Source organism: Anomaloglossus baeobatrachus, chromosome 9 (assembly GCF_048569485.1).
Source record: "Anomaloglossus baeobatrachus isolate aAnoBae1 chromosome 9, aAnoBae1.hap1, whole genome shotgun sequence".
NCBI classification, from domain to species: domain Eukaryota; kingdom Metazoa; phylum Chordata; class Amphibia; order Anura; family Aromobatidae; genus Anomaloglossus; species Anomaloglossus baeobatrachus.
In genome coordinates, this window is record NC_134361.1 from 114965846 (window position 1) to 114989431 (window position 23586).

The window sequence follows — 23586 nt, forward strand, 5'->3', positions numbered from 1 at the left end:
CGAGACAGGCAGCTTACCATAAAGTCAGCCATGTGCGCCAGACTCTTAACAGCCAGGACTTCAGTAGCCTGACCAACAAGATGACTGAACATGCTGTCCTCCTCCTCCTCCTCCTCCTCCTCATCTACCCTGTCCTCTGGCCAGCCACGCTGAACCGAGGATATGACTGGTGTGCATGTCATATCCTCAATTTGGCCGGAGAGTTGCTCCATGTCTTCATCCTCCTCCTCGTCATAGTCCTCCACTGCACGTTGTGATGAGACGAGGCTGGGCTGTGTGTTATCACCCACACCCACTACTGTTTCTTGCTGCAACTCATCGCGCTCCGCCTGCAATGCATCATGTTTGTTTTTCAGCAGAGACCGTTTTAGAAGGCAGAGTAGCGGTATGGTGACGCTAATAATGGCGTCATCACCACTCACCATCTTGGTGGAGTCCTCAAAGTTTTGGAGGATGGTACATAGGTCTGACATCCATCTCCACTCCTCAGGTGTTATGTGTGGAGTTTGACCCATTTCCCGACGGCTTAGGTGATGCAGGTACTCAACAACTGCCCTCTTCTGCTCACATATCCTGACCAACATGTGCAGAGTTGAATTCCAACGCGTGGGGACATCACACACCAGTCTGTGAGCCGGAAGATGCAAACGGCGCTGAAAGCCGGCAAGGCCGGCTGAAGCAGTAGGTGACTTTCGAAAATGTGCAGACAGGCGGCGAACTTTTACCAGCAGATCAGACAGCTCTGGGTATGACTTTATAAACCGCTGAACCACGAGGTTGAGCACATGGGCCACGCATGGAACATGTGTCAGCTGGCCTCGCCTCAAAGCCGCCACCAGGTTCCGGCCATTGTCACACACGACCTTTCCTGGCTTTAGGTTCAGAGGTGTGAGCCAGTGATCTGCCTGCTGTTTCAGAGCTGTCCACAGCTCTTCTGCATTGTGGGGTTTGTCACCTATGCAGATTAGCTTCAGCACAGCCTGTTGCCGCTTCGCCGAGGCAGTGCTGCAGTGCTTCCAGCTTGTGACTGGTGTGGAAGGCACAGTGGATGAGGATGCGCAGGAGGAGGAGGAGGCTGAAGAGCATGACATTCCGGAGCTGTAGAGTGTGGGTGAAACACTGACTGAGGTAGGGCCTGCAAACCTTGGTGTGGGAAGGACGTGTTCCGTCCCTCGCTCAGACTGGGTCCCAGCTTCCACAATATTAACCCAGTGTGCCGTCAATGAGATGTAGCGGCCTTGCCCACAAGCACTTGTCCACGTGTCTGTGGTTAGGTGGACCTTGGGTGAAACAGCGTTGTTCAGGGCACGTGTGATGTTTTGTGACACGTGGTTATGCAACGCGGGGACGGCACACCGGGAGAAATAGTGGCGGCTGGGGACCGAGTAACGTGGGACAGCTGCCGCCATCAGGTCACGGAATGCTTCTGTCTCCACCAGCCTAAAAGGCAACATTTCCAGCGCAAGCAGTCGCGAAATGTTAGCATTTAGAACTGTGGCATGTGGGGTGTTGGCAGTGTATTTGCGCCTGTGTTCCAAGGTTTGCTGAATGGATAACTGAACGCTGCGCTGGGACAAGGACGTGCTTGATGATGGTGTTCTTTCTGCGTAGGCAACTGCAGGTGCAGGAGTGGAGGAGGCTTGTTCGCAGGCAGCATGGACAGAGGATTGGCTCGCATGCACAACCAGCGAAGACGTAGCAGTGACATCAGCAAGCACTGCTCCTCGACTCTGTTGTACTTCCCACAAAGTCGGGTGCTTGGCTGACATGTGCCTGATCATGCTGGTGGTGGTCAGGCTGCTAGTTTTGGTACCCCTGCTGATGCTGGCACGGCAGGTGTTGCAAATGGCCTTTTTTGAATCATCTGGATCCAACTTAAAAAACTGCCAGACTCGGGAAGACCTAACATTTGTACAGGCACCTTGTGTCGTCGTGTTGTTCCGGGGAACGGTTGCCTGACTTCTGCCTGGGGCCACCACCCTGCTTCTTACTGCCTGTTGTGATGCTACGCCTCCCTCCCCCTGTGCACTGCTGTCCTCGCTCTGCATATCCTCCTGCCAGGTTGGGTCAGTTACTGGATCATCCACCACGTCGTCTTCCTCTTCCGCACCCTGCTCCTCCTCCTGACTTCCTGACAATTGTGTCTCATCATCGTCCACCCCTTGTTGAGACACGTTGCCAACTTCGTGAGAACGTGGCTGCTCAAATATTTGGCCATCTGTACAGACGATCTCCTCATGACCCACTTCAATATGAGCTGGCGAGAGGCCAGAATGTGTGAATGGAAACGTGAACAGCTCTTCCGAGTGTCCAAGTGTGGGATCATTAATGTCCGAGGAGGACGTGTACTCAGCCTGGTGGTAGGAAGGAGGATCAGGTTCAGAAATGTGCGGTGCAGTATCACGGCTACTGACACTTGACCGTGTGGAAGACAGAGTGTTTGTGGTGGTGCCAATCTGACTGGAAGCATTATCTGCTATCCAACTAACAACCTGTTGACACTGGTCTTGGTTCAAGAGCGGTGTACTGCTGCGGTCCCCAAGAATTTGGGACAGGACGTGCGAGCGACTAGATGTGGCCCTTTGTTGTGGCGAAATTAGAGCTTGCCCACGACCTCGGCCTCTGCCTGCACCACCATCACGTCCACTTCCTTGTTCCTTGCCAATGCCCTTGCGCATTTTGCAATGCTGTGCACTGCTGACGTGTATATTCACTACTTGTGCGTTATATCAAAGTTTCTGGAAATTGCACACAAGTGCACCTGTACGCTGCCACCAACAGGCACACACGTGCGGTTTTAAAAACCAAGCACGGACGCAATAAGAACCTAACAGGTTTTTTTGGGGAGCGACAATTACAGACAAGTCAGACACTATCTGGACTGTTTTACACTGTGTACACCAGCCCCAGATATGATGAAGGCTGGTATACGGTCACCACTACCCTGCCTGCCTGCCTGCCTGTATACTGGTACAATAGTCCTGACAAGGACTCTTTTGGTCACTAGCCTGTATTCAGACCTGGCTATACCCTGCCTGTATATAGCAACAATAGTCCTGAGAAGGACTCTGCTACTGTACTCCGACCTGGCTATACCCTGCCTGCCTGTATACAACTAGAATAGTCCTGAGAAGGACTTTTGGTCACACTGTTTGCAGCCCTGCAACTGAAAAAGCTATAAAGGGCCGCAAAGCTTTCCCTGAATCAGCGACACTCTCCCTGCACTCACTGTCTGGATAGCTGTGAGCAGAGCACAGCGCGCCGGCCGATATAAAGGCTCGGTCACGCTGTGCAGGCCGGCCAATCACTGCAATTCCACAACTAACAGGGCTGTGGCATTGCAGTGGTCTGCCAGCCAATCCCTGCATGAGGGCTGGCTCTCAAAAGAGCGCCAACATGCAGAAATGAAGACCACGAGTACAGCACGAGTATCGCGAGATTACTCGGTCCCCGCCGAGCAGCCCGAGTACAGCGATACTCGTGCGAGTACCGAGTAGTGACAAGCATGCTCGCTCATCACTACCTATAAACACATACACACATGTGGTAAATAATCCATAAACATTGCATATGCAATTTTCGTTTCTGTAGAGTGTTGGACATCTATCGCAGGTGGACTTCAGGGAACTAGTGCAGTGAAGTCATGGGGGGAGCATGGGACCCTCACTAAACTCTCCCTGGTGGGGTCTATGTTAAGTGAATGCTTCTTTATTCTCATAGTAAATGACCATTCCATACAAATCTTTGATCAGCTCTTTCCAGTAGGCTCATTTCTTGAAATTCTGGACTTGTGTTGGACAATCTTTGTGACCAACTGTGTGCTGAAAAGGCAGGTGGACGTGGGGGTGCAAAGTTTGCTTTAGATTGGGGTTGGTGAAGAGGAATAGTACCAAATAGTTAGTTTGGGGGACTGAAATCCCCTATCATTTGTTAAGCACAAAACTGTTACAGATGTGAAGAGATTTCCACTCTGGAGCCAGTAGTCTGCCTTAAGGATGCTACAGTCTTTGGGCAGAGTCTCCATATTGTCTGGAGGATGCGGCACGAACAACATAAGAACTGACTGCTCATTTTCCTTGCCGTACTCCTCTCCTGTGCAATGTACAAACACAGATAGTAGCAGTCAAATCTATGAGTTTGTACTCCTTTGTGCAGGAGTAGAGATAGGAATGGAAACTCTTGAAAAAGGGGCACTTTTTATTTTTGAGGTTTGGGACAACATGTTTTTGAGCCCATGTGCCAGAGATCTATGTGCTTAGCGATGTCTCTGAGAAAAGAAAATGATAAAGTAATACTGACATTGAATATCATCATTATTGTTAAGTTCTTTAATGTCAGTGACATTACACAGGTAATGTTGAAATACTCTAACTCCATTATAACATTTATTAGAAGCCACCAATTAGCGGTGTTGACACACCCCGCCAGGTCCTGTTTGGGGGAGTTACTTGGAACCGGGCCAGTTCTGTTGGGAGGTCACGGCGGAAGGGCCCAACTCCATGACCCTGGTGGTGTCATTTAAATGAGGGGTATTATATTTACAGGGGATAATTATTCGTGACGCCACCTGTGGTCTTCGGCCAGGTATGGCCGAGGCTGCTGGATGGGACCCCTGGGGTGGATGGTGACACAGCTGAGATGGTACCGCTCCCCACAGTTGGAGCTGGAACCCCAAGGCAACCGTAGGCAGTTGTTAGCCGATGAAGTGTTTGAACAGCGCGGGGCTGGCGGCTTGGTCAATAAGTATAGGACACAGCAGGATGCAGTCATTAGTTCTTTACCCACAGTTATCAGTTCCAGATTATCACGTCCAGATGGTCAAATGCTGCCCTTGGAGTGCTGAGTCCTGCGGTGATGGGATCCAGCCAATCCCCAGGTAGTTCGGAGGCACAAAACTGGTGTCCCCTCTCTGTGTTCCTTTCCTGGTCATCTTCCTACGCTGGCTTTGCCCTCCTGCCTTGCGTCTCACACACAGTGCCCTGAGCCAGTGTCCGCGGACCCTGTTTGGGAGGCTTTTCTGCTTAATCCCCTGGCCCTTTGTGGTCACCTTTTCAGTGGATTTGCGTGTGGTTGTGGCTCCGGTACATGAAGTTACCTCAACCTCTGGTTTTGCTAGCTGAGCCTGGTTGTTCTCCACTAGTCTAGGGTCCGGTCCCCTTTGCGGCCAAGTACCTCCACACCGGTGCATCGGCTGTGGATGCGAGCCCACAGGTGGATCTCTAACTTCCTGTGGCTCAAGGACCCCTTCTTCCTTTCTTCCTCCTTGTCCTAGGACAAGCTCCTCCATCTCCAGTCCTCAGGACCTCTCCAATCCGCGTCCTACTTCATTCTGCACTCCGTTCTAAGTGTCCACCCACTAACTAACCCCACCTCCAGACTGGCTCCGGGACTGTGCTCTCCCTAAGGCGCAATCTCGCCCTAATCATGGCTTGAAGTGGTGTAGCTATACGAAGGGGTACTTTGCACACTACGACATCGCAGGTGCGATGTCGGTGGGGTCAAATTGAAAGTGACGCATATCCGGCATCGCAGGCGACATCGTAGTGTGTAAAGCCTAGATTATACGATTTACAAGCGCAAAAGCGTCGTAATCATATCATCGGTGTAACGTCGGTGTAATCCATAATTACGCTGACGCGATGGTCCGATATTGTTCCTCGCTCCAGCAGCAGCACACATCGCTGTGTGTGAAGCCGTAGGAGCGAGGAACATCTACCGGCGTCACCGCGGCTCCCGTAGGATATGCGGAAGGGAGAAGGTGGGCGGGATGTTTACATCCCGCTCATCTCCGCCCCTCCGCTCCTATTGGCCGCGTGCCGTGTGACGTCGCAGTGACGCCGTACGACCCGCCCCCTTAATAAGGAGGCGGGTCGCCGGCCAGAGCAACGTCCCAGTACAGGTGAGTCCATGTGAAACTGCCGTAGCGATAATGTTCGCTACGGCAGCTATCACAAGGATATCGCAGCAGCGACGGGGGCGGAGACTATCGCGCTCGGCATCGCAGCATCGGCTTGCGATGTCGCAGCGTGCAAAGTACCCCTAAGAGTGTGTGTGCTGTGGTCTGTGTGCTCCTCCTTACCAGGGAATAAGATATCACACCTCTGGCTGAGGTGCAGTACCTCTATGGCGGCTGGACCCTCAGGGGCGCCACAGTGTGACTATGTAAAACATCAGAGTTTCAGGGCATGTACAGTAATACAGAGAACACTGGTTCATTGTAAATTTTATTATGTATTTATATATTCAGCACATGACTCAGTCATTGACCATCATGGGTAATAAAGGTGCTGCCAGCACCAGACTAATTGTCACGGTTGTCTCTCTAACAGGCTCAGGCCGAGAGTCTCTTATTACCTTTGGAGACTCTACACATTAAATGTGTCCTTTTTCCTTTTGGAACGCACGGAGTTAATGACAGTTTACTTGCCACAGGAAAACTCGTTACCTTGGCTCAGGTGTATCTGCTTATAACCACTCCCAAACTGGATAAATACCTTCTGCTCCCAACAGAGAGCGCCAGTTATTCAGATTTCACTCTGGAGTTTGGCCAGGAGGGTGAAGGCTGTGTTTGAGCATCTGTCAGTTGCATTCTGTGTGAAAGTTACCCGATCTTTTGTAACTTTCTTCCCCTCTTTATTTACCTCCTGTATAGTGTGTGTGTGTGTGTGTGTGTGATCCCTTGTGTGCTTAGTAGTGATTTGCTTTAGTTTGGTTGCACCCCCTTTTTATGTGTCTGTTTTTGGGGCTGTGACTTTTGTCCCAGTCTGTCTGTTGGTGGGTGTGGAGGTAGTTACACCAGCGCCTGGAGAGTAGACAAAGACATTCTGGGGGCCCAGACCTCCCTACTATCTAGTGTACCTCTGGGTTGAGGGTCAGCTCAGGGTGCACTTAGTCTGAGAGCCAGCTCAGGAGTCCCTATTAAGTCACTTCCTATACCCTTGCATGACACTATTACAGCCTCTGGTGTGCCATGCTTTCATTTGTCTTCATCATTCATCTTTGTATATATTCGCTGGGGGCCAATCATTTCATGTGATGTGTAACATTTGTATTTTTGCTCATTACAGAAAACCTGGAAGTCAGCTAATGAAGAAAGAATATGCATCTTCAAGATCGATTCTCCAATGACCAACGGGACATCGTGTGACCAAATCAGAATTGTGACCCATCAGCCACCAAAATTTTTTTTTGGAATCCAGACATTTTGGAATTGATATAAATCATGAGATTATTCTGCATCTCAGGAAGATGGAAACAGGAATTTGAACACTGGGACCATCATTACTGATCATAACTGTAACAGACACAATTTCTAAACCTCCATTATATTGTTCAGGAATACAACTGAAGCATCACTGGTATTGACACGATAGTATCGCAAGCTATGACTGAAGTCTATTTAAAGTTCCGTGGAAACCGAACTATCTTCGTCCAGCAGTTTCCAACGGTGGCCACAGAAGCAACTGCTACGACCACTGATAAATATTCCAACCTGTACATGTATGTGGGCTTGTTCCTTGGCCTGCTTGCCGTGCTCTTGGTCTTACTGTTCACAATGCTTCTACGTCTCAAGCATGTAATCTCACCAATTACTACTAATACAGAAAGTACAGACATGCCACAGTTCACTGATGTGGAAATGCAAGGGAGGCCGCAAAGTGCCTAAAGGCCTGGTAGTCATGCCGAGGTGTGCTGCTGATCCTATGACTGCTGCACAGCACTCCGGGGGCTTCGCTGATTCTCCTGTGTTGGACAGAAATCTTACAGTCTGTTCTACTGAACATTTCTTTTATAGAATCTTAATTTTGAGATGACAACTTATACTGTGGACAGTCCTATTGTTTTATGTATTATAGACATTGATACAGCACAAATATCCATTATTGCAAAGAACCAAGTATTTATAAGTTGTGCATCTGCTTTAGCCAATACCTACATTGTCGGTAATGAAGTCACTTGCCATTTATGTGACTGAATCACATTTTATTTATAACTAATATTAGTTTTATATTTTTGTTTTCTAGAAGTAGAATTTTTTTGGGAACATCAAATCATTGTAAATGCGCCCACCTGTTTGGGCATTCATACGAAGCACCTCTATAGATACTGTCCCTAGAAATGAAGATGTAACATGTGCCAGGATAACACTTGGCTCTTGCTGACATCTCTGAGAAATATATTGCTGTCAAGAATGTAAAAATTGCCACCGTCTAGTAAAGCCATTCGTATGTGTGCACGGCAATGACGACCAAGTATTAATTCTGGATATTTCCATCATACTTGCCAACTTTTCAAAACTCTTTTATTTGCATAACCACACCTTTTTCAGGCAAATTCTGGGTTTGGCATCTGGACATTGAAAATGCTGAGGGAGCGTTGCTTTATAGGAGGTTCCAGGAGGTCAATGTGGTGCCTAGGAGATTTGCCAACTTTTTCAGTAAGTTCAGGAGTACAGATGAGCGGATCCATGGAAGTTTGGTTTTGCGGGTTCAACAGAACTTTAAATTAAGATCAGTTTGGGACCCAAACTTGACCTGAACCCCAATGCAAGTCACTAATTGGGCAGTTTGGGTCTCTTCCCATATGCAGCCAGTTATAAACAGATCACTTCCGGGGGAGGGTGCACACTACATCCGATCCTGTTGTTGTTACTCGCCCAGTGCAAGCCATTCAAACACTGCAAGTGGCTCGCACTGGGCTGAGGACTGAGCGTACCTGAGCACAGCGATGCTCGTGAGAGTAAAATTTGTGTTTGGCACGCACAATGAACAACGAACCTTGGATACACTAATCTCTAATCAGGAGGTCCCCCCTTTTTCCACATATTCTCATAGAGTTGGCAAGTATGAACTCCATTAAATGGTTCCCTTTATCTAAATTATTGCTTTTTATGCATCATTTTTGTCTAAAGTCACACTGAGCAGGGAACTTCAGGTCTTTTTTTATTATATGTTTTATGACAAGAGATATTGGTTTATTACATGTGTATCGTCAACACCGTAGACTACAGAGGGGGGGAATAAAAGTGTCTTCTCAGCAACCCACTAAACTTGAAAAACCATACTTCCCAAAGATTGATTCACATTTGTTGAGTAATGGTGGCAATCTTGTCATAATGTAACTGCTGAATCCCAAAAACAAACCTCTATATGGACAAAAATATTGGGACACCTACGCATTTCCCCTACAGGAGCTTTGATGATGTTCCAGTCTACTGTAAATTCAAGGGTATTAGTAAGAAGCTAGCCCACATTTTGCAGCTTTCACTCTTTTGAGAATGACTTCTAAAAAATTTGCTCAGTCAAGGAAATACATGTCATCAAGCTCGTGGTGTACATTTATTGCACTGATATTAAAGCTAGGGGGATTTTTGGACTCTGCAGTTATGGAATCAGCAGAGCGTTGAGGACTTTTCTGCACTATACACCAAAGCCCTCAGTAACCCTGATCTGTGATTATGTGGTCTCCACTTTGTGGCTCAGTTCCTTAGGTTCCTAAACACTTCCATTTTCAATAATAACACTCATAGGCGATAGTGGAGAATTTGGGAGGGTAGAAATTTATGAACTGACTTATTGCAATAATGACATCTCTGTACAGTACCTTGCTAGAATTCAGTAAGTTCTTTGGCACAAACCATGTTTTCACAAATGTTTGTGACTTCTTGGCTAGATGTTTGATTTTACACATCATCAGCAAGTACAATAATGAAAATCCTGAATTTAATTATTAGGAGACCTGTCCCAATATTTTTGTTCATATAATGTATTTATATATGATACACACTGCAAAATCAATAGATACAGAGGGGTAAAAAAAAGAAGATTTGGGGCTCCTATGCAAAATCTGTAACAGGGTTCTCAACTGTGTGGTCAAAGCCTAAGCCCTTATGGTTATGGCCTTGCTTTATGACAGTCTGACATCTTTGCACTTTGCACCATGAGCTTATGGCAAGCTAAAAATCAGCAAACGTGGGAAAGCCTCCATGTTTCTTTTGTGCACAAGTTATTGTTTCAATACCGCTATATGTCATGGTTCAGTTTTGTTACAAAGTAGCCTGAATTTGTTTTAATCAATGTCATTGGGTTGCAGGGTGGGGAGCGCTGGAGATGGGCTGTCAGATTATTAAGGATGTTAAACTTGTGTGACTGAAATTTAGCCAATTTTATAATATACTCACCTTGAATTCATTCAGATGTCAAATGCATTAATCGTCTCTAGATGAACCTTGCTCTCTGTTGTCATATATGCATTGCAAGCATTATCAACTTGGAGATTTTCTGTGACAATCACTAACTGTCTTGAGAAAAAATGGAACACATTGAGGTTTAATGTAGGAAGCATAGCATCCACAGCAATAAGCGTGACACATCTATAATGCCTCCATGTACATTTATTTGATTGTTCATGGTCTTTTGAAGGGAAGCTAGGAATAATGGTTTTTGTCATGTAACTTAAATGTGCAAAGTGATACGTAATACAACATATTAGCAAATAAAGATAATAGTTCTATTCTTTATAAGAACGGTGCATGAGGAATGTGTTTATTGAGAAACAAGTAACATTGTGGAAATCTTAATTCTATCATTGCAATATGTAGCTGTCCATGGAGCTGCCCACTTTGGGCGCCAAGTCCATGACTTCACTGCTGGTTTACAGCATTTAAGGAGACCACCGTTCTCCCCTTTGGTAGGGTCCCAGTGTATGGGCCTAATATGGGAACACCTCTGTTTTCAAATGTAGCAGCATGTTATGCTGCAGGCCAGTTTTCAGTAGAACGTTGTTCACAAGTGAAATTATTTATTCTGTGCGAATAAACATAATGTTATGCAGACGTTTTGCACCAACCCGCCAGGCTGTTTGTCAAGTAATTGAGTGGTTGGGCAACAAACATTCAGAAGACAATAAAACCTAAGTATATTGTTTAGTTTTCCCAAGATGTCAGCCTTTTTAATATGCACAATCATACAGGGAATACTCTCAAAAGCAGAATGAGAGCAGGTCCAGTCCTAGCTGTCTCGGTGGCCTCTGTCAGGCTTCCACACTCATGGAGTACCAGTAGGGATGCCAACTTACTCACCACTCCAGCCGTGTCTCGTTCTCCCCTGCTGTTGCATGGTCTCCCACATGCTGTCCTGCCTTCCTTCCCTCCCGGGCCCTGTATATGCCGCACAAGATTCTCAGGAGTGCACCGAAGATACCCTCCTCTTAAAGGCTCAGTGTGCCATTTCCAAGAAATGCCTTACAGCTTATGGCTGAGAGGCACTATGTATTTAAGGCATCCTCCAATTAGGGGAGATGCCTGTGCAATGGCTTCAGTTAGTCAGTCAGTCTGCTACCTAGCTAGTTGTCAGGTCCTGAGCTCCTGTCCCGTTATCCCTATGTCCGTCTCCAGTACCTGCCTTCCCATATTTGTCTATCCCTGCTGTGCCCACCATTCCTGTCTGTACCCGCCTGTCCAGCCCGACTAAGTTACCCTGCCTGTACCCATCTATTCCTGGTTACATCACCTGACCTGTCGGTCAGCTGCTACAGTCCCGGAGAGTGGTACCTGGTATACGACCTGTCTATGGGCACTTAGTTAAGTTCATCCCATTAAGGAGTAAGCCAGGGTCCCCCCTGTGGTCCAGTGGGTCCACTAATCCCGCTTGCTACCTTTACACTGGCCATGAGCATTACATAATGACCAAACAATAATGTAAGGAAGTCAAATAATACAACCAGACAGTAACGTAGTCTAGTCAATAAACTAGGTTAAAATAGCTGCATCATGTGTGTTTGCCCTTCCATAGGTTTGGGTATCAATTGTAAGGTCGGTGGTGCTAGCGCTCAGTAGAGTCCTAGTCAGTAGCGACAAGTGACAGACAGACCTTAGATTCCTAGAAGTGGCCTGAAGTGAACACTGAATGAATACGGAATTTATTTCTATTAATCTATAGTTTAGATACTTCAGATCAGTGCCTTCTCTCCACTAACACCACCGGCCATGAGGTATTGTAGCATATATGAGCTGACAGGTCCACTTGTAATATTCTAACCCTTGCAAGAAGGCATTGGCGCTTCCGGCTACTCCTGTGGCTTTACAAATATCTGATAGTTCTAGTTCAGGAAATATAATTGCAAATTGAAAATTAACTATAAGTTATCCATTAGTACTGCTTGTAGTTCAAAAGCAAAGATTGTGCAAAATAAATTACACTGCTTACAAAGCAAAGAAATACGCAGACTTTATCTATCGCCTCCATCACAAGAGAGATTAAAACTAAGAGGTAGACCCTGTGAATTTGACAGTCGGCTAGTGAAGATAAATTTGTGTCACTCTCCCTAGTAATTAGGATAAGATTTTAGCGCATACAACAAAAAAAATCCATTTGACAGCAGTTTCTCCCAAAAGAGTTACCATAGCCTGCAGAGAGACGTGTCACCAAGATCTCTATTGCATCTCCAGCTTTTTAGTGTAAGTGAAACCGACAAGCCCTCAATAGGCTATTTAAATATAGCCCAGGCATAGGGCTCCAGGGAAATCCTTCCAGTTAATGGTTCACTGTTTTGTGCTATGTACTTTCAGAGATGGCACTGTGGTATAGGTCACCACAACTGGACATTTGTTTAGGCATTAAGTCACCTCACTATTGCACATTTACTATATTTGCAGTAGAAACAAATTGGCTTAGCTCTATAATTGAAATAGAACGCAGGTAAACCAGAACAAATGTTACAAATGTGAAGGAGCAGATGCCCTGGCTCTAAGCCCGATAGTTAAATACTCGCTGGCCTCAGTCCTTGGTACAGTTCATGGAGGATTATTCGCCTGAAAGTGAGTCTATTGGTAAAGGCTTCCAAAGCTCTTTAATACTTGGTGGACTCAAAGATTAATGCTACAGTCACTTGTAATCCACTGTCATAGAATCCAAATCCGTTCTTGCTCCAAGTATACAGCTCCCGCACTAAGCCATACTATGGGAGGTGAATAGTCCCTAAGATAGGCAGTCCAAACTTTAATGGAGAGGTGAACAAACGTTTCAAGCCCAAAAGTCAAGATTTTGAAAATGTAAAAATGAGTGAATCGATTTGCCGCTCTCTTACACATTGTAAAAAATTGCATCAATCAGAAAAGCCTCACATGACCTCAGGCACAGCTCTGGAGGCTTTCATGTGAGACTTTGCAGCTAAACATCACATGGCATAGCACAGACAAACAGCAGGGACTTTATAGCCTGTGAAAAACAGGGAATGCATTAGTAATTTTGTGGCGCCCTGGACTAGCCAGGTCGTCACAGGTACTACAACACACACCCCCACCCTGAGACAGGCACATCAGCCAGACACAAAATCCTTGTTGCCTCCCTCCAGGGGCTGATGTCCACACCAGGTGGGGTGGAGCCAGGCGGTTGGCCCCACCCACTGAGGAGTTCACAGTCCTGGAGGCGGGAGAAGGAATTCAGTCAGTGCAGAGTACAGTTAGGAAAGGTGAGGAGTGAGAAGGAGCGAACTGACCATGTACGGGTGTGTGGCCCGGGCACTTAGAGCAAGGTTGGAAGACGGTGGTTGCCGTCTGCAGGAGAGGCAGATCAACGTGGAACCGTAGGACCGCGGACGGACGGTGGCCCGCCGGTACCGAACCGGGGAGTGAGGTGAAGCCAGCACACTCAGGCAGAGCCTACGGACCCTGACCAGAGTTGGAGCCACCATTAGAGGTCAAATCCGTCAGTGACCGGAACCCCAGGGGTTTCCTAACAGCCAAGACCCGATTGAAGGCAACCGTCCAACCAACAGAAGGAAATACAGCTACCGCCACATCTAGAGTTCCAAGGGCCAGAGCCTGCAGGCAAAAGGGCTCCTCCGGCACATATATACACTGGGGAGCAGGTTACCGGTGGGAATTCATTGGGACCGAACATACACAACGGTGCAGGGAAAGGCAGCCACCACTAACCGTCCGGGAGAGACTACAGCAGCCGGCTGCGGGACCTGTCCATCCAGCTGTTTGGTTTACCAGAGTTTGCGTACCTTTGTGGCTGAGTGAGTACAACCGTGCCATCCGGCACCGCGCTGCGCAGCCCAGGCGACCCTGCACCCATCCAACCCTGCCTCCCCGTCACCTCACCGGGCCCCGGGACCACCAACCCCTACCCACGGAGGGGGAAAACAACATCCCAGCTGCTTCCTGCCATCGCTCCCGGGATTCCCGTCACCAGCAGCGGTGGTGTCCAACCTCACCACAACCCGTGGGTGGAGTCACGGACCAAATCCCCAAACTAAACTACCCCCCTTTTCACTCACGGGCGAGGAGCGCCACTCGAGTCTCTGGATCCGGCCCACCGCTCAAGCCACCGAGCAGCCATCGCAGCAGCGCCGGACCCGAGCGTTAGCGAGCGTTAGCGAGCGCAGCGCAGCGGCGTCCTTCCCCGCCCGCGACAACTTTGTGGTGGATCTGGATAGTGAGAGGACGTCACTAATGATGGGCAGACCAGACTGTAAAAGTCCAGATCTGAGCGGATTTAGAAGAACCCAAGCATCGACCCCGGGCCCAGAGTTCTCAGGGAACTCCAGGTAACGATCCAGGTCCGGCCACCCGGGTAATATAAAAAAAAATCAAAGAAAATAAGAATTAAGCAAGTGCTTTATAGTTACCTGTCTCTGTGATGCTGTACACTGCTTCCGGGCCACTCACTCTACTTCCGGTGCCACTCATTATCTTCAAGCATATGCACTGCTTTCCCTGCCTACCAGCAGTCACAGTGTCTTTCAGATTGGTTGCAGTCAGACAGCGCCCCCAGCCTGTGTGACAGCGTTTCTGACTGCAACCAATCAGAGGCGCTGTGTGTGCGTTTAGATTGGTGTAAAAATAAATGAATAAATAAAGAAAGGTCCCCTTGTATTATGATACCCAGCACAGATAAAGCATATGGCAACAGGCTGCAGATCCCATTCGTGTGCTGATCTTGGCTGTGTATCAAAATAAGAGAGGCCACATGTGACTTTTTTTAATTAATTAATTAATTATTTAAATAAATAATTTTAAAAAACTGCCATGCGGTCTCCCCCCAATTTTGATATCATGCCATGAGAAATCTGACAGCTTGGAGATGGTATTCTCAGGCTGAGGAGACCCATGCTTATTGGGCTCCCCCAGCCTAAAAATAGCAGTCTGCAGCCGCCCAGGATTGTTGCATTCATTAGATGCGACAATCCCGGAACTTTACCTAGCTGATCTCGATTGTCCTGGTGTGGTGGCAAATAGTGTAATAAGTGGTTAATAACAGCTCACAGCTAGATTAGTTATTAGATTAGTAATTGCAGGCATCTAAGAGACCTCCCCCATTACAAATATGAAGGGAAAAGAAAGAAACACAAACACCGAAAAAAATCCTTTTTTTAAATAAAATACAAAAAAAACACACTCTTCCACCTCTTTATTAACCCCCAAAACACCTAGGTCTGATGTAATCCACAAGAGGTTTTACGACAATTCCAGCTCTGCTACATTACTGAAGGCACATCACCTGGGCATACAACATGATTGGCCACTGTGAGCTTCAGGCAGAGACTAAGCCTCAGGAATAGCAGTGCCGTCACTCACATTACTTGCCACGCAGGAGCCTTGGTAAGTATAACACACTTGCTCCAATCCACCTATCCCTTCTACCAACACTTTAAAGCATCGGATTCTGGCACCATAGACTTATATGTGGAAAGGCGTCCAGCCAGATATCCGGGAACAATTCCAGGCCTGAATCGGGTTTTTTTGTTTAACCTGGTTGTCACACCGATCCTGGGTATCTGTGAGTCCGCCCATCACTAGACATCACAGCTCACAACTTAGCTAAAGAAGAGATAGGTGGAGTAAGTTATAAAACAGTGAACAAATTGTACAGATAGTGTAAGGGGTACTTTGCATGCTGCAACATCGCTAGCCGATTGTAGCAATGCCGAGCGCGATAGTCCCCGCCCCCGTCGCAGATGCGATTGTACCGCCCCGCGGCCTCGGCTGCGACCGCCGAGCCGCTCGGATCCGTGCTCGTTCTGTGGTCGGTGGCTCGAGCCTCTCACGGACCCAGAGGTCACTTCGCTCTGTAAGGGAGGCTGGCGCTACACGCGGGGGATGCGGGGATTTCGGGTGTCGGGGTGATTGCTCGTGATGCCACCCACGGGTCGTGGTGATGGTGGACACCACCGCTGTGGTAGAGGTGAGGGACTCCCGGGAGCGGTGTCAGGGCGCAGCTTTGGTGTTAACCCCTCCGTGGGTAGGGGCGGTGTGTCCCAGGGCTCGGTTGCGGGGAGCTGGTGCAGGGTGCAATGCTGCGATGCGGCGCAGTGCCGGATGGCACTGTTATACTCACGGTTAAGTCACACAGAGTCACTGGTAAACCAAACGTGGTGATAGACGGGAGGCCCGCAGCCGGCTGCAGTCAACTAGACGGGTTGGCAGAGTCCACCTTTCTCCTGCACCTAAGTGTAAATGGACCACGGTGCCTAAGCACGGGTGCTCCGCTCCCCGGCGGGTGTGTCGAAGGAGCTCCTTTACCCGCAGGCGCTGGCCCTTGGATCTCTGGCCTCTGGCGGTGGCTACTATCCGGTCGGGTTGGGCTGTTGCCTTCAATCGGGACTTTGGTGGGAAAGAACCCCGGGAGGTCCAGATCCTAAATCAGTGAATTTGACTATGGTGGTGGCCTACGGCCTAGTCAGAGTCTGAGTACCCGTCCTGGTGCTCCGGTATACTGTTGGCTCCCCGGTTCATTTCCGGCGGGCTCCAACCCTGTCCCGGTCCCTACGGTTCCACCGGTCGTGTTCCCGGTCTCCTGCAGGCAGCCCCTGCCGTCTGCCTGCCTGACTGTTTGGGGGTCCTAGGCTCCAACCCAGGCCCCGCGCAGAACTGCACTTCACTCCACTACTCCTCAACTGTACTCTCCTTTCTGCACTGGGCAGAACTCAACTGACTCTCTGTGTTTTCCTGTCTCAGGCAAGCAGACTCCTCGGTGGGCGTGTCTTTCCACCTGACTCCGCCCACCTGGTGTGCCTGTCCAACACTGAGGGAGGCAGTCAGGTCTTTGTGGTTGACGGGTGTTACCTGCCTAGTGTGGGGGGGTGTGTGTGGTGTAGTGACCTGTGACCCCTGGGGTGTCCAGGGTGTCACACGATCTCTTGTGATAGCTGCCGTAGTGAACATTATCGCTACGGCAGCTTCACACGCACTTACCTGCCCTGCGACGTCGCTCTGGCCGGCGACCCGCCTCCTTCCTAAGGGGGTGGGTCGTGCGGCGTCACAGTGATGTCACACGGCAGGCGGCCAATAGAAGTGGAGGGGCGGAGATGAGCGGGACATAAACATCCCACCCACCTCCTTCCTTCCGCATAGCCGTTGGAGGTAGGTAAGGAGAAGTTCCTCGCTCCTGCGGCTTCACACACAGCGATGTGTGCTGCTGCAGGAACGAGGAACAACATTGTACCTGTCGCTGCAGCGAAATTATGAAAATGACCGACACTACACAGATCACCGATTTACAACGCTTTTGCACTCGTTTATCGGTGCATCTAGGCTTTACACGTTGCGACGTCGTTACTGGCGCCGGATGTGCGCCACTTTCGATTGGACCCCTGTAACGGGGGCAGGGGGTGCCTTGGGGGGTGCTGTCATGGCCGCTTTATGCATCAGGCTGACCCCCGGCCCGGCCGTCACTATTAAAGGATGGGTTCCGTTTGTGGGGCAGTGTGGATGGCAGGGGCTCTTCTTCAGGCTCAGTAAAACGCCGCAGACATTCAGCCGGTAAACCAAAAGACACTTTATTGAACATCTTGCTGTACAGCTTTGGCACACAAACCCTTCAGGTTCAAATTACAGTTCTTGCCGGGGACTAATTTCCTTTTCTCTTCTACGGGCGTTACCCGTCTACTTCTGTCTCTTCAGCTACACACATTCTCCACTATTATGGGCTTTACCCACACACTTCTGTTTCTCTCTGTCTAGGCTCGTACGGGTCTTACCCGAGTATCTCTGTCTGAGTGGTCGAGGCACTTTCTCTTCCTTTGGCTATCTGCCACGTGTCGCTCCCACACTCTGCCCCGTTGCTTCTCTCTGTCTCTGCACACACTTCTGCACTAACTACTACTCTCACTCTGCTACAGAGTCCTCTAACCCTCCCCCTAGGCTGTCCTGCCCCTTTCTTCCCTGTCACTGTTCCCATGGGGACCACTGTTCCACCCTGACACCTAGTGGGGACACCAGTTACTACTACAAACACAAATAACATAACATCACAAACTGCTTCTTCGTCACCAGGGGTCCGTCCACCCCTCACATTCCTCCCCTCTTTTACCTCAGCCTCCCGGCAAGGTTCGGACCTGCAAGACAAAACCTGACCAAAAACACATACACACGGGTGTAAAGCAATCTTCTCACTTTATCTCATAAAACTTTTAAAACCAAACTATAGAGCACAATCTTAACAACACATCAAAAGGCACCCAAGTTCAGTGCCCGGAGTCCCTCCAAGGGAGCTCCCGGTCTTAGTAGCATCTTTGCCCGGAGGCCCTCCGCAGGCGCTCCCGGTCTTAGCTGACCTTCTGCCCGGAGGCTATCCCAGCGCTCCCGGTCTTACGTGGGCAGGAAACAACAAGCAATAAGATTTTCTTAACAGTCACGGAGGGAGTCTCTGCACAGTCCGGCATCAGGCTCCTCCTGGGCTCAGTACCTTAAACATTGTTGCAACTGAAAACATTCACCGGCTTTCAACAGTACCGGTTCTCAAGAACATCCATATCCGTCACCTCTGGTTACTGTTATCTCACTCGGGGTGGTAGGTGCGCAGCCATTCAGCCCGCTGGGCCCTCACATACTCGGAGAGGGATTGGCCTGGTAAGCGGCGCAGCTTTTGAAACGGTTCATAATTTGGCTGCAGCTCTGTTTCTCCGGCCTCCGGTTTTGGCCCCTCAGCCCCCGGCGGGGGTGATGGGGTAGCTGGACGGGACGGCTGTGGGCTGCCAACAACAACCAACGGATGCGACACCATGCTCTGGCGAATCGCCAAGATCGCCGGTGCTTCCTTCACCTGATCCCCTTCTGCCGGCTCGGCTACCGGTCCAGCAACTGCTTCTGGCGATGCCGCCGGAGTGCTTCTTGGCCGACAAACTTCAGCGGTCACCGGTCTCTGCTGCATACGCCTCCTGTACTGGCAATCTTCCCACTCTATCTCCTGCTGCCACTGCGCGGCCTCCTGGACAGTGGGCATCCGGGTCACTCCCACTGCGAACAGGCCCCGGCAACCCACTTCTCTTCTGAATTTTACCTTCTCACCCGGATACAGGGTATGGAGACGCTGTGGTAACCCCTCAGTGTCCAAATTGACTCGATTATAAAAGAAGTGTTCTCCGGTCTCATCATCTTCTATAAACCCGTACCCCTCAGCCTGGTTAAACTTGACCACGGTGCCGATGCTACACTGCCGGTCAAATTCCTCACTGCGGGACCCGGCCATTATTTCCCTCGCCACTGTCTCGGCCAGGAGCCTTTCCTGCACCGGATCTATTTCGGGCGGTGGGGACTGTCGCCGGGTTAGGGGCGCCGGCTTCACTGGCTCCCAGATGAACCCCCACTCATCTTCCTCAAACGCTGGGATGTTTTGCCAGCCCGGGGCCTGGACTTCTGGTGGGGGCGGAGGCCCTACCTTGACCGACGCAGCCGCCTCCGGACTCTGGAAGGATGCTCCGAGTGTCCCGCTTCCCAGCGTCAGTTGGGTCGTGTAGGTGGCCCGGACTTCTGTGGTCGCTTCCCCAGTAGCGGCCTCCCACGAGGTGACCCACGTGACCTTTGCGGGCCTCTCCGGTCCTCCGGGCACAGCCGGCAACTGGATGGTAGGTGCCTCTTCCACTAAGCTTCCCCTCGGGCGTCCTCTCCCCCGACCTGCTGTCACCAGCACGCCTGCTTCGGCTCTTTTGTCTGTCTGTGCTTCCATTTTGCTCTGTGCAGTCCACTGAGTCAGCGTCTCCTGTTGCTCTAATGGTAATGGCGCCAGGGAAGGTGGAGGCGGTCCTTCTTTTCCCGCTCTTGCATGCACTCCACCCCAGGCCTCGCCCACCAAGTCGACCCAGCGTAGGCGACGCCTCTTCTTTCTTGCAACGCCGCCCACGTCTCTAGTCCTCTGCAGCATCTTGGGGCAAGTACCTCCCCTCTTTGGGCGGCACACCCTGCACTTCTTCTTCACCGGCCAGCTCAGTTTTTTGCGTTTGGCGCCAACTTTTCGCGCCTACACCGAGTCTATGAGGACGGCGGCCATCTTACCGCCATCTTGTGACCGGTCCAACGCCTTAGGCACCACTTGGTCTTCCTCACATTTTTGGGTCGGGGTCCCTTGCAGACAGGCTTCACCCTGCTCGCAGTGCCACTTTGTAACGGGGGCAAGGGGTGCCTTGGGGGGTGCTGTCATGGCCGCTTTATGCATCAGGCTGACCCCAGGCCCGGCCGTCACTATTAAAGGATGGGTTCCGTTTGTGGGGCAGAGTGTGGATGGCAGGGGCTCTTCTTCAGGCTCAGTAAAACGCCGCAGACATTCAGCCAGTAAACCAAAAGACACTTTATTGAACATCTTGCTGTACAGCTTTGGCACACAAACCCTTCAGGTTCAAATTACAGTTCTTGCCGGGGACTAATTTCCTTTTCTCTTCTACGGGCGTTACCCGTCTACTTCTGTCTCTTCAGCTACACACGTACTCCACTATTATGGGCTTTACCCACACACTTCTGTTTCTCTCTGTCTAGGCTCGTACGGGTCTTACCCGAGTATCTCTGTCTGCGTGGTCGAGGCACTTTCTCTTCCTTTGGCTATCTGCCACGTGTCGCTCCCACACTCTGCCCCGTTGCTTCTCTCTGTCTCTGCACACACTTCTGCACTAACTACTACTCTCACTCTGCTACAGAGTCCTCTAACCCTCCCCCTAGGCTGTCCTGCCCCTTTCTTCCCTGTCACAGTTCCCATGGGGACCACTGTTCCACCCTGACACCTAGTGGGGACACCAGTTACTACTACAAACACAAATAACATCACATCAGCATCACTTGCTACCCCAGCGTGGGGCATCTTCAGGGGGGAAAACTGCTTCTTCGTCACCAGGGGTCCGTCCACCCCTTACACCCCGACAGCATTGCAGTAGCAATGTCGCAACGTGCAAAGTACCCCTAAGTGTGCATTATAGCACATCAAAGAAAAAGATTATTGTGAAGAACTTAGAGTAATGCAGAGATTGAAATGGAAGAGAAAGAAAGAAAGATGGGGGAGCTGGCAGTGATTGATCACAGTGGTTACAGTACTGCACTCCCACATATTTGCACCAATATTGCAGAAAGAAAAAAAAGTTAACACTATGACCTACCTCACAATGTGTGCGTGTCACAAAACACTGATTTTTTTTTTTAGAAAGCCACGGACCCACTTGGGGGGAGGGGCGACATGACCAAGGGGGAGGTAGGGAGTGATGGGGTTAATAGGGACAGTTGGGTGTATGCCTAATATGGCATTGAGGGATGGTCTTAGCCTGGGAGGAAGAGGAGGAGCAGGGAAAGGGTTAGTCTGGGAGAGGAAAGAGTTACCTCCTCTCCTGCTTCCGGACGCTGAACGATCACCACCATGGCTGACCTCCAGGACCTGCAGCGTTTAATCCAGGCAGCGGTTGCAGCGCACGGGCCCCTGGCAGTGCAGTCCCACATCAGGGCTGCCGGGGTTAACCTGTCGGCACTTGCCCTTCGTCCCCCCAGCAGCGGTGGGCGCCAGTCGCGGCCCCCCCGCAGGTATTCCCCGGGCGCGGGGGGGGCGAGGAGGAGATGTAAGAGCCCCTCCGGGGACCCTCCGCAGAGTGCAGCGCAGCGGCAGCATCTGGCTGTTGCAGAGGCCGGCGGGAGGAATCTTCGCTCCAGCCGCGGCGGTCGGGAGGTGGGAGTGGCCAGCACGGGGCCTACTTCCGGTCCCGGCCTCCGGGCTGGATTTACTGAGAGTGCAGCGGCTCCAGGTCGGCGCAGGAGAGACGCCAGCAGATCCCCCTGCAGTCGGCGGGGGGACCGCGGGGCTGCACGTGGTGGTAGGTCCGGCGCCGGGGGGAGGTCTGCGGTGCCTAACCCTGGTGCGGCTGAGAGAAGGAGTGACGGCGGGAGCCCTGCGGCGACCGCCGGGTCACTCAGTACCACTGTGCAGCCCCCGGATGTGGCAGTCTCCCGTGGGAGCGGGAGGACTCGGCGGACGGAGGCCTGCAATAGCCCAGGAGGGCCGGAGGCGACGACGGCTGAGACCCGGAGCCGGGCGTCTGTTCGTCCGCGTCCAGAGGCCCCTTGCAGTCGGCAGGGGGGCGGGCGCAAGAGATCGAGGCTCGGGGTGCCGGCGCAGGGGACAGGACGGTCTCCTGGGTTGTCACCCCGGGGCAAGAGATGGAGCGGGGATGACTCTGCCCACGCGGCGGCCCTGTCTGGCGGCCGTGGTGGGGGGGTGCTGCGGCGGCGCCCCCCGGATGTCGGATGGAAGATGAGGCCAGCAGCGAGGAGGAGGAAGAGGCTTTCGTTTCGGAGGAGTCGGATGGACGACAGACGGAGGACAGCGAGGAGGCGGTCTCGGGGGACGCCGAGCTGCGGTCGGGTGAGACGGCCGCGGAGGCGGCAGGGGCTGCGCTGGCGGGGGGCTTCGGGGGGGGGGCGGCTGCAGCTACGGCAGCGCCCGCTGGTTTAGCTGTGTGGAGCCAATTGTTGGGGCTGTTGCAGGGGCTGGCGGCGGCTCCGGGGGTGGTGGGGAGGGGGGGCTCAGGCGCCGGTGGCGGCGTGGGTGGGTGCGTCCGGTTTAGGGGCCTCGTCGGTGACGGGGGGTGACGGAGCGGGTGCGAGTAAAGGGGGGGCGAAGGGGGGAGTGAGACGGGGGGAGAAAAGGAGAAGGAAAAGGAGAAAGAAAAGGAGAAGGAGGATGAGGTGGTGCGCTTAGATGATAGGGCTAGAAGCGAAGTTTATGTTTGTTTTGAAGGCCCGCTGGGGGCCCATTTAAAGAAGGAGGTGCGGGAAAAAATTTGGAAAGGGGAATATGTGGAGATATTTTCTCTGCTTCCCCTGGAGAAATTTAATCTGGATAGGGTTAAGCCGAGTGACTCCAAAAAGGAGAAGGACGAGGAGGAAAAGCGCCGTTATAGGCTTATTCCTCGGACTTTTGCCAACTGGCTACAGGCATTTGCGATTTTGGCGAGCATGGTCGGGGAGAAGGAGCCGGAGCATTGTTCGGCTTTGTTCGGTTACATGGATGCGATAGGGGAGGCTTATAGGGTTTATGGCGGGCTGGCGTGGCTGCGGTACGACGAGCAATTTAGGCAGCGGAAGGCACTGCGGCCAGATATGCGATGGGACCATAAGGATATTTCCTTATGGATGCGACTGATGTCGGCACCGGCTCAGCCCTTTCGGGGGGCGCCGGGGGTTCGGGGGCCGGGTCCCCAGCAAGTTTCAAAAAAGGTTTGTGTTGGCAGTACAATGAAGGGCAGTGCAGGTTTGGAGCGGCGTGCCGTTTTAAGCATGAATGCTCCGGATGTGGGGGGGGACATAGCTTGTCCAAATGTTTTAAAAAAGGG

General features: G+C 51.0%; 1 protein-coding gene across 2 annotated transcripts in view; it reads left to right on the forward strand.

Annotated features, from left to right (window-relative positions):
• The window catches only part of SERTM2 (serine rich and transmembrane domain containing 2), an 80826-nt gene extending 69979 nt beyond the window's left edge, over positions 1-10847 (forward strand). For both annotated transcript variants that reach the window (XM_075323947.1, XM_075323948.1), the window contains exon 2: positions 7068-10847. In XM_075323947.1, coding sequence (XP_075180062.1) covers positions 7385-7666 — 282 coding nt within the window. In that variant the 5' untranslated portion in view covers positions 7068-7384 and the 3' untranslated portion in view covers positions 7667-10847. The remainder of the gene's footprint in view (positions 1-7067) is intronic.
• Positions 10848-23586: the final 12739 nt, after the last annotated feature.